We start from the raw sequence: 11,153 nt of genomic DNA, 5'->3' as shown, positions 1-11,153 counted from the left end.
CTCTATCCTAGAAGAAGAGCCCCAAAGAAGCAATGAAGTGTGTACATTGCCCTAGACTGGAGATCAGGAAACCTGAGAAGAGATTCTTAATCCTGTCTCTGTCATTAGCTGTGTGACCTTGGGCAAATGCCTTCCCCTCTCCGAGCCTTAGTTTCCCCATTTGTGCAGTGAGAAAGTTGACTGAACAATCTCTAAAGCTCTGACTTTGGGTGTAGGAGGCCAAGTCATAGGTCACAGGCCAGGCTGAGTGACTGCAGGTCGCCTGTCCCTTCATGTCATCCACCCACAGTGCTCTTTCCCACCCCAGTTAGGGGCAGAAAGAAAGCTGCCATTCATTCATTCCTGAATGCACCCATTCAATAAAAAAGTATTAAGAATCTACTGTGCCCTGTATAGAAAGGCAAAATACAATTTCCCATCTTCAAGGAGCACAAAGTCTAACGGGGAAGAAGGACATGGAAGCCTGTCATTATGAAAGAATAAGATGAAGGCTGTGCTTGATCCATCTGTGTGCACAGTCCTAAGGAAGGCTGTTGTGTGTCATATGCTACATTAGTCTTTGACATATAGTGACTTTCCCCATTTACCCACAAGGAACCAAGGCAGAGAGGAGGTGAGGGGCTTACTCAAGGTCACCTGCTGATACTCACAGAGTGGTCCTAGAATCCAGACCTTTCCCATTCAAAAGTCCATGGGGATATTCAGGGGTCGGAGGTCAGCTTGAGGCAAAGCCTGGATATCTGATCTTTGGGAATAGAGGACAAGCCCACTGCTCTGCCGACAGTCCTGCCCCTCATCTGGGGCAGAAGAGCCTCTGCCTTCACCCACACACCCACCCCTCTACTCTTGGTCCTGTCTCCACGTTGCTACTCTTCTCTTTCCAGGGAAGGTGAAGGGGGCTCTCAGTCTGCCTGTCACCTCAGTACTACCCAGCCTGTGTGATCCTCCCCAGGTCAGTGAGTCCATCCTCCCTGCCCAAACCAAGGGAGAGTATGATCCCAAAAGGCATGGTTCTCCTTCATCCCCATGGCAGAGGAGGAATCTCACTTGCTGGCTCATTTCAATATCTCTCTCCTACCCATAATTTTTGAGAAGTCCTGCCCACAACTAATTCTAACTCCTCTTCTGGTTTCAGTTCATTTCACCTAATTCAGTACTTACTGCAGATAGAGAGCAGAGGTCCTAATCCTGGCCTTTCCTAACCCAGATAGGATCTTCACACTCCCCATTTAGTTGTTCTAATCTTCCTCCTGTCCTCCAGCCCCACTGCCTTCCTGGCTCCACTTCAGGGGGCTTTGGAAGAGAGATAGCTCAACTTCTTTTGGCCAACCCCAGAGCTTTCAAGAGATAAAAGACCACCTCCCCTTTCTCCATACACATGCATTACCCCTCCTTGGAAGCCCAGAGAAAAAAGGGGGCTGTGGAAGGAGCCAGCTGACCAGCTGGTCACCATGGCAACTGGGCCTGTTTCCTGAAGATGAGTCTGGCTGGAGTGGGCAGAGATGGGGAGTGGGAGCGTGACAAAGGGAACCAGAAAACAAGAGAGAGAAGAGGACCTTGGAGAAGACTGGGTGGGACTGAGGGAATGAAGACAGGACCTGGATCATGCTGTGACTTGAGTCAAAGTCCCCAGGTCATCTTTCCAGATGACACTGCCATGATCCTTGTCCCCATTCCTAAATTGTACTGAGAAGGGCTTCCTATTGGAGTGCAGACTAGGTGCTGGAAGCAGTCAGTGACTCAATGCTGACCTCATGTGGCCAGAAAAGGGGCTGCCACATACGTGTTAGGATTTAGAGCCAGACACGGGTAGGTTTCTGCTAGGTTAATGGGGTAGGTTTTTCCTTAAAATCAGCCTCTGGGTATAACAGAGGTGCTCACTGCACACCCTTGAGTTCTTGTGTCCTTGGAAAGGGCTCGGATGCTCCCAACTTCTTAGACCTTCATGAAGGAAAGAAAGTCACTGAAAACATTGTTTGTTTGTTTGTTTGTATTTGGCTGCACCTGCACCGGGGCTTAGTTGTGGCATGCAGGATCTAGTTCCTTGACAAGGAATCGAACTTGAGCCCCTGAACTGGCAGCTCAAAGTCTTAACCTTTGGACTACCAGGGAAGTCCCTCACTGAAAACATTTTTAAAGTTGTGTATCAGGAACAGGAAAACACAGCTCTACACTTTCAGATTGTTTGACCTTGGGCAAGTCAAGTCACCTTTCTGGGCCTCAGCTTCCCAGCTTTAAAATGGAGATGATTTTGAAGTGGTTAAGGTTTGTATTTTTGCTCCAGCCTTTGAGATTGGGAGAGGAACAGGTCAGGGGAGGAAGTTGAGGATGTCTGAAGTCACAGTGACCCCAAGGGAAGGAGATGCCTCATTTTCCTTGGGCTTTCCCCTCATGGCTCTTCACCCTCTCATGCTCAAAACATCCTCCCCACTCCAGCCTTCAGTGGGGGATGGAGACCAGTGGGTCACCTCCTCCCATCTGTCCTCCCATCTCCCTTCTCCCTCCACTCACCCCCTTCCCAGAGACTAGGTACTTCTTCCCAGCCCTCTTCCCTTCCCATTTCCAAATCAAATGGAACCCCCTCTACCGCTCACCCCATTGGGTAGTTGGCCCCATGTTGTACCCCTCCAGCATCCTGTTCTCACTCCTATCTTAGCCCAATCACTCTGTGTTGTAACTGCTAGGGGACTTTGAAGGCTGGAACCATGGGACAGGTTTTTTGTTTGTTTGTTTGTTTGTTTGGAGCGGGACGGGGGATGGTAGTTGTTGGTTATTACTGTTACTGTGAGCCTCCGTTTTGCTCCCAACAGAGAGAACAATGTCAGGCATATAGAAGAAGCTCCTTATGTGTCTATCAAATGGATGAATAAAATGAGGTTTCATGGGGAGGGTGGGAGGGAAACTGGTTAGTAGCTGCGTGTTCACACCCCAGCTTCCTTCCTTCAAAGCCAGAATTGGGAAAGGGAGATGTTTTCTTGGGGGTGATTTTTCTAAGAGCATTTCTGGAACTTGGGGTAGGGGATAAATCTTGGGCAGCTGATCCCACATGGGTGGGATTTGCCTACAGCCTCCTGAGGCTAGGCCCAGGGAAAATAGGGATGGGGAAGGGGAAAAGATGTCCTGGTATTAGGGCTGAGGCTGCCAAGGGGACCTCAGCAGAGTGCTGCCCAGAATGTCTGGGGCCTCCCCATCCTGGCCCCGCCATGAGGAACTACACTTGCCCAACCAGATGCTGTTACTGTCTGAGACCAGAATTTCATCCCTGTGAGGAATGACCACTCTGCTTTTTTAGACCACAGTCTTTTCAACAGAAAAACCACTTGCGAAAAGCACATCCTCATGTCCAATTCTATGTGATCTGAAAAACTGACACAGGAGACTCTGTATCCAGAACCCAAAGGGAGAACTCCTTTAAAGACATGGGTGTCCCCTTTGTCTCCGGGAAAAGCAAGAGAAATTGAGAGTAGTGGGCCGGGGACAGGTAGCAACGCTTCCCCGTCCCACCTCCCACCTGCCCTCCCCAGAAGACGCCCAGCTTGTGCAGATGATTAACATATGTTCCTCTTAAACGAAAGAATAAATGAATGGGAAAATGAATGAAGAAAACAGAGGAAGTGAAGGAAGGAAAGAAAGAATGCATGGAATTAATACATGGAATGAAGGGAGGGGGAAAGAGTGAATGAATGGACGATTGGATGAATGAATGAATGGGTGAGTTAACGCAAGAGTGAGTCAGGACCGGGGAACCCCTGACTCGGAGCCAAAGCAGAGGGCGGGGTAAGGGGGATTCCGAAGGGCGGGGCCTCCGTCCGGAAGCGCGGCGCCTGCCGGGGGCGGGGCCTGAGGGCGGGGCGAGCGAGCGCGTCTCACTGGGCTGCCCAGCTGCCCCGAGTAGCGGCTGCCGCGGACCCCGCCGCCGCTCCGAACCTCGTCCACGCTTCTCGCCGAGCCCCTCAGGGCCCCCCCGCAGCCCGGGAAGGAGGCCATTTCGGGTCCCTCACCCGCTCTGTGAGGCGGACCTGCAACCCGGAAAGGCGGCGAGGAGTCGGATCCTGCTGGGACCGGGCCCGGCGGGCCGGCGCCGCGGGGATGTCGGAGGCGCGGAAGGGGCCGGACGAGACCGATGAAAGCCAGTATGACTCGGGCATCGAGTCTCTGCGCTCCCTGCGCTCCCTGCCCGAGTCCACCCCGCGCCCAGCCTCGGGGCCCTCAGACGGCGGGGGCCCCCAGCCCTGGATTCATTCTCCGGGAACCGCCAAGGAGCCAGAGGAGAAGGAAGACACGGACGGGGAGCGGGCTGACTCCACCTACGGCTCCTCATCACTCACCGAGCCCCTGTCCTTGTCGGGAGACCCCAGGACCGAGGACGCAGTTCCAGACTCACCGCTCCCCGTCGCCGGGGCGCTGAGCCCTCAGCAGCTGGAAGCACTCACGTACATTTCCGAGGACGGAGACACGTGAGTATGGGGGCTAGGCTAAGAGAGGACCCCTTCCTCCCTCCCGATGCCAACTCGGGGCCTTCCCCAGGAGCCGCAACAGGCCGGGCATTCCCTATGTGGGGATCCCTAAAGGCACCAGCTCTGGAAGGGGCGGTCCCCACTCTCTCTTTCAAACTGAACTCTCAACCCACTTTTGAGCTGTAGCCAGACCCAGTCCAGAGGACCTGGCATCCTCTGTCTGCCCCACCTTTTGGCAGGGCCCTTACCAGGCACCTGGAACCCCAGCTAGCATCTTGGAAATCTACCAGTAACCCATCCCGGGGAAGAGAAAATTCCCCTGACCAGCCCAGTTTTGTTTTGTTTTGTTTTGTTTTTCTCGCTGGAGGACAGGGCATCCTTGTTTGCTTAATATCTGGGATTCCCGGCCTCTGACCTCAGAATGCCCTGTCTCAAAGAACAAGAGGGGCCAGTGACAGGCTGCCAGTGGGCCCAGGAAGCTAGGGTCCGAGGTGCTGCCAGGGGTGCATGGCTGAGGCTGGCCTGTGGAGTAAGTAAGCCAGGCTGGGGCACTCTTGCCCTGGTTACTCCAGCTAACTTCCTCCTCTGTTGAGAAAGGGGAAGTGAGGGCTAGAGTCAGCCTTACCGACACTCTCCACCTCCTGAGCCCTGCAAATCCCCCTCACTGTCCTATGTGACCCCTTCACTTCATCCTTCCTCCTCAGGCCCAGGTGGAGCTTGGTGGAGACTGGGCCCGGGCAGGGCCGGGGGGAGGGGTGGTCAGAGAGGCAGGTGAAGTAAGAGGCAGTTGTGTGGTAGGGGCTGGCCAGGTGAGGATTTGCCCCTCAGGAAGAAAAGATGGACAAGAGAGGGGGTGGCTGGGATTTGGGGATGGGAAACAGAGTGGAGGGGGGCTGAGGTCCTGGATCTGGGCTGCTGGAATGAACTGGGAGGAGAAGGCAGGAGCCATCTGTCTTGATCTGCTTTTTTGGAGATGCAAAGGTCCTGGGTGGCCTCTGACAGAGACACACTCTGGACCCACTGGGTGACCCTAGGCCTTTTTGTCCTCTGTGCCTAGAGATCACCAGCCCTCAGGCCCACAACCAAGATTGTGCGGGCTCCGTGCAGAATACCTGTGGTTGACCTTTGACCCAGGGAGTGGAGGCTTCGGCCCTGCCCCTCTTGCTTAGCCTCTCAGCCCCAGCTTTAATCGCCTCTAGTTAGAGACAGATGTGGAATCTAGACCTGGTGCTGGGGGGGAGGGAGGTGTCAAGACCCCCCAGGGGGTTCCCTGAGAGGAGCGGCGCTTTCTTCCCTCCGGAGGTGTCTGGGCTGTGGACATATGGAAATGGGAAGAGGAAGTGGGAGGAGGGAGACTGAGGGAGAGAGGGAGGTGGCTGCAGGAATGTGACCAGAGAGCAGGCCCTGGCCGAGGGGATTTCCAGCGCGGTTCCTCCCTCCCTCCCTCCGTCACTCTCTCCTGGGCCTCGCCAGCCACCAAAGCCCGCCCCCCCTCCTGCCCCAAGCAGCCCCCTCCCCAGCCCAGACGGGTCTTTCAGCCAGGCTTCCCCCTGACGAATGCCCCAGCAGCTGCCCGCCCCGGCCTAGACCCTCTGGCTCTGGCTTTCATTTTCCCCACCTGACGTGGGGAAACCCCAGGGCTGGAACTTCCCCTCCTGGCCGCCCCAGGTTAAGCCTCTTTATCCCCCACCCCAGGCACACATTTTCTGCACTGCACAGTCCTCCCCGCAGAGGCACACACAGGAGTGGGGCCCCAGCTCAGGCCCCGGCCCGGCCCTGCAGAATGGCCTCTGGCTGTCCCGTGGAGGGCAGCAGGGTGGGGTGCTGCCCTGTCTCCTTGCTCCTCTTCCAAGAGCTTCTGTCTCCTCTCTTTTGGGAGGTGTTCATGAGGGGACAGAGGGTGACCCCACCCCTGCCCTCTCTGCCCTCCCCATTGAGGGGGGCAGAGGTGGGGAGCCCAGCCCTGGAAACCACCTCTGTGCTACCCCAGCGGCTTTCAGTTTGGCTTTGAGCTGCAGCTGCCTGGTGGGGGCCCCAGGGGGCCAGGGGGGAGCGGGGTGTAGGCAGGGTGGACAGGAAGGACCTTGTCCCGTCAGCACCCTGCCCACATTCTCACTCAGCCAAGGCCCTCCCAAAGGCCAGAGATGGGAACTTGGAGCTTCCACCCTCAGGATCCTGGCTTCCCGCAGCAACCCTCACTTCCTGGCCCAAACTCTCACTTCCTGCACCTACCCTCTGGGTGGCAACTTAGACATTGATGTGTTCCATCTAACCCCAGAACCCCAGCCCACTCTGTCTGGCCTGAGCCCTGACCCCAAACCTTGCCTCTGCCTCCCAGGCTGATCCACCTGGCAGTGATTCACGAGGCCCCCGCCGTGCTGCTGTATTGCCTGGCTCTGCTGCCCCAGGAAGTCTTGGACATTCAGAACAACCTTTACCAGGTGGGTGGAGATGGTGGGCTCAGCCCAGATACCTATGTCTGCCCCAGCAGCCATCCCCAGCCACCAGACAGCATCCTTTGGCTGCTCCCTCAGGGAACCATATGCCAGACACTGGGCAAGAAGCTGAGGACAGAGAGAGAGTAGGAATCAGACCCTGCCCACAAGGTGCTCGAGCCTGGGCTAGAGGACTCGTGTCAACACGTAATGACACAGCACGGTGACGAGAGTCGTGATAGAGACACATGCCGGCTGCTGTGGGAACCACTGTCTGTGGGAAGCAGCCAGGGAAGGTGTTAGTACAGGACATGATGTCTGCAGGGAGCATTCAAGGAGGAGTGTGCCGGGCAGAGCCTGCCCGATGCCTCTGTCGCCTCCCTCTGAGACCTCAGCCCCTCACCTAGGATAACAGGCCTCCCCAGAGGATGAGAAGCTAGATTCTGCTCCCACCCCATCACCATCACGCCCTGTCCCTCCCTGCCCCGGCTCTGCCCTTTCTCCAGGGTAGGGGGGACAGGGGCGGTGCTAAGGGGACTTCAAGAATAGCAGAGGGCCACTTGCCTTACCCTACCTCCAGAATTGGGGCCCCGAGAGTTTGATAGGGGACAACAGAAGGAAGACCAGAGCCATAGCCTTTATAGGCAGTCCTCAGAGAAGGGGCTGGCTGCTGGCAATTCCCATGCCCACCCCAGCAGGTTCCCAGAGGTTGCAGCACGTTGCAGCCACCCTGTGACCCTCTCTTTGTGCCTGCAGACAGCACTTCATTTGGCTGTACATCTGGACCAGCCAGGTGCAGTTCGGGCCCTGGTGCTGAAGGGGGCCAGCCGGGTGCTGCAGGACCGACATGGTGACACAGCCCTGCATGTAGCCTGCCAGCGCCAACACCTGGCCTGTGCCCGCTGCCTACTGGAGGGGCAGCCAGAGCCGGGCAGAGGACCACCTCACTCTTTGGACCTCCAGCTGCAAAACTGGCAAGGTACAGGTGGCCTCAAGGCCCATGGGAGGAGGAGGGGACAGGAGACAGGGACCTCACTTTCAGGGAAGGGAGGGCCACAGCTTGTCTATTGATGCAGCTCCAGTTCTAAGCACACAGGTACTCAGAATACCTTTGTTGAATGAAGGAGTGAATTAATGAATGGATTCTGGTTAGAATTTATGGAGAACCTACTATATGCTAAGCAGAAGAGCTCAACTTTGCCTTCAAGATGTACAGTTTGGGGGGCTTCCCTAGTGGCTCAGTGGTAAAGAATCCACCTGCCAGTGCAGGAGACACGGGTTCAATCCCTGATCCAGGAAGATCCCCTATGTTGTGGAGCAACTAAGCCCAAGCGCAACTACTGAGACTGTGCTTTAGAGCCTGGGAACTGCAACTGTTGAGCCCACGTGCCACAGCTACCGAGGTCCGGGCGCCCTAGAGCCTGTGCTCCGCAGCAAGAGAAGCCACCACGGTAAGAAGCCGTAGAAGCCACCACGGTAAGAAGCCGTAGAAGCCACCACGATAAGAAGCCGTAGAAGCCACCACGGTAAGAAGCCGTAGAAGCCACCACGGTAAGAAGCCGTAGAAGCCACCACGGTAAGAAGCCGTAGAAGCCACCACGGTAAGAAGCCGTAGAAGCCACCACGGTAAGAAGCCGTAGAAGCCACCACGGTAAGAAGCCGTAGCACTGGAACTAGCAGAGCAACGCCTGTTGACCACAACTAGAGAAAAGCCCGTGCAGCAACGAAGACCCCAGCACAGCCAAAAACAAATCAATAAATACAATTATAAAAAAAAAGAAAAAAGATATTCAGTTCGACAGAGATGAGATGAACTCATTAATTCATTCAACAAAAATGTACTGAGAACTTTCTCTGTACCAGACATTATTGTAGGAGCCAGACTTGCGTCTGTGAGCAAAACAAGATAATGTCTGAGGCAAACAATGAGCATAAGAAGTGAGTTCTCTGGCAGGTTAACAGGCAGTCACTGCTGTGGGGACGGGAGAGCTACGTGAGGGGACTGAAGTGGGGGTGGGGCTTGATGGGATTTTTAGTCTTTGTGCTAGCTCCTTGCTGGCCCGGGTGCCCCTCTTCTTAAAAAACTCGATGCAAATTCACATCCTTCATCTCTTTCAAGTCTCTGCTCAAATGTCCCTGCTCCATGAGGGTCTCCCTGACCACTCTGTTTTAAAACGAACTAATGAATTAGTTCATTAATTCATTCATTAATTCAGGGGCTGGGGGCCTGAGGATCCCTAGAGCTCTGAGGAAGGTGACTTTTAGAAGGGGCCTGAAGGCAGGTAGAGTTTTACAAAAAGACTGTGTGTGTGTGCACGGACAGGGGAGGCAGCATGTGGTGGGGGAGGGTGTGTGTATGGGGGGTGTCACTCAGCAACCTGACTCCCGAAGCGTGAAAGTTTCAATAACATGACTGAAAAGGTGGAAACTTTGAGTTCCTTTCCCCCCAGACTTTTGAGGGGTTTTTTGGGTTTGTGTTTTAACAGTCTTGTGATCAGGGGCACTGAGTAGGCAGGGACGGGGCGGGGGGGTCCCTTGGGGTTGAGGAGTAAGGGAGGTCCCTGAAGAAAGGGAGAGCGAGCTGGTAGATGCAACCCCCATCCTCACCCCATCTCAGGTCTGGCCTGTCTCCACATCGCCACCCTGCAGAGGAACCGGCCACTCATGGAACTGCTGCTTCAGAACGGAGCTGACATTGATGTGCAGGTGAGGTGACCCATCAGAGAGCTGCCGGGCCCAGGGCCCAGGCACGGGGCCCCTCTTCTTAGAGGCATGCCTCCTCTGAGGGCCTTGGCTGACATCCTTCTCTCCCCCAGGAGGGCACGAGCGGGAAGACAGCGCTGCACCTGGCCGTGGAGACCCAGGAGCGGGGTCTGGTGCAATTCCTCCTCCAGGCGGGGGCCCGGGTGGACGCCCGCATGCTCAATGGGTGCACGCCTCTGCACCTGGCGGCGGGCCGGGGCCTCAGCGGCATCTCGTCCACCCTGTGCGAGGCAGGTGCCGACTCCCTGCTGCGAAACGTGGAGGATGAGACTCCCCAGGACCTGGCTGAGGACGTAAGAGGCGGACACTCAGCTCTGCTGTCCAGGGCCTCCCACATCCCTAGTGGAGACAGGAGCTAGCACAGCTGAAAGGGCCAAGGAGTTAGGAGCCTGGGGTTGTAATCCACGACTCTGCCACTCTCTCAACCTGTGTTCTCAGGACCCCGGGCCCGAACTTGGGACTCCTGCAGGAGCCATGCAGCTAAAGCGGGCTGGGTGTGGACAGCCAGGTGCTAGGGCCTGCGGGAAACCAGACAGTCTTTTGTCTGAGGGTCACTTGCTCTACTCAGCTTCACCAGGTTCTTGCAGAGGAGGAAGACGGACCCAGTATTTCCAGATCTTGGATTTTTTTTTTTAAGAGAGATGAAACCTAGATTTTCTGTAGAGTCTTTCCCATTTTTAAATATGTGATGTAAAAAGAAATTCAAAATGTTTTGTGAGTGCCCTTTCCCACCCTCCACTCCCAAAACGAAAGCAAAAACAGCCCCCAGTTGCCCTGAGGGACCACTGTTTTGGGGATTAGTAGGAAGATTTGCTCCCTGATGTCCTTCAGGGATCACTTGGTGGGGATTAAAGGGCCTAATGGGTCTCCCAGCTCCCGCCTCTGTCCACGGGCCCTAATCTTGCTTCTCTCCATTCCTTTCCTCAGCCCTTTGCCCTGTTGCCCTTCGACGACCTGAAGATCTCTGGGAAGCCACTGCTGTGTGCTGACTGAAGCCGGGACAGGCTCTCGGACCCCGGATGCTCCCCCTCTTCCCATCTGGAAGCTGGAGACACAGCTGCTGCAGTCTGGGCCCAGGCCGTGTGTCCTGGGAACTGCTAAGGCCAGAGCCTGGGGCCAGCACAGTCCTGAGCTGAGAGGAACCATCCCAAGTGAGAGAGCCAGTCTGGAAGGAAGAGCTTCGGAGTGGATAGAAGATTCCTCAAAGCCCCAGGCAGTGCGGGCGAAGCCTGTTGACCTCTGTCGAAGATGGTGGGGCTCATCTCTTCCCACATGGGGTCAGCCTGAAGCTGCCAGCCAGTTAAGACAACATGGACTCTCCCAAATGAGGAGAGATACTGAACTGTGAGTGAGCAGGGCTCTGGAAGGGTTCCAGCTCTCTGCCAAGGAGGACTCTGAAACACTGTTGCTCAAAGACTTCACACAGAAGGCCCTGAACTTCTGGGGAAGGGGAAGTTCAATAACATGACACTAAAACGGCAGAGACTTTTAACTCCCA

At 55.5% G+C, this 11,153-nt stretch overlaps 1 protein-coding gene across 1 annotated transcript; it reads left to right on the top strand.

The window, feature by feature from the left end:
* Positions 1 to 3,868: 3,868 nt before the first annotated feature.
* Positions 3,869 to 11,153, top strand: NFKBIE (NFKB inhibitor epsilon). The gene is given in 6 exon segments (NM_001130746.2): positions 3,869 to 4,457; positions 6,796 to 6,898; positions 7,649 to 7,871; positions 9,510 to 9,598; positions 9,709 to 9,948; positions 10,583 to 11,153. Coding segments are annotated over 6 exon segments (1,089 nt in total). The 5' UTR covers positions 3,869 to 4,089; the 3' UTR covers positions 10,649 to 11,153.

The sequence above is a fragment of the Bos taurus genome, chromosome 23, assembly GCF_002263795.3.
Source record: "Bos taurus isolate L1 Dominette 01449 registration number 42190680 breed Hereford chromosome 23, ARS-UCD2.0, whole genome shotgun sequence".
Classification (NCBI taxonomy): domain Eukaryota; kingdom Metazoa; phylum Chordata; class Mammalia; order Artiodactyla; family Bovidae; genus Bos; species Bos taurus.
The sequence above is the reverse complement of the archived record's forward strand: the minus strand, read 5'-3'. Positions and strand labels throughout refer to the sequence as shown.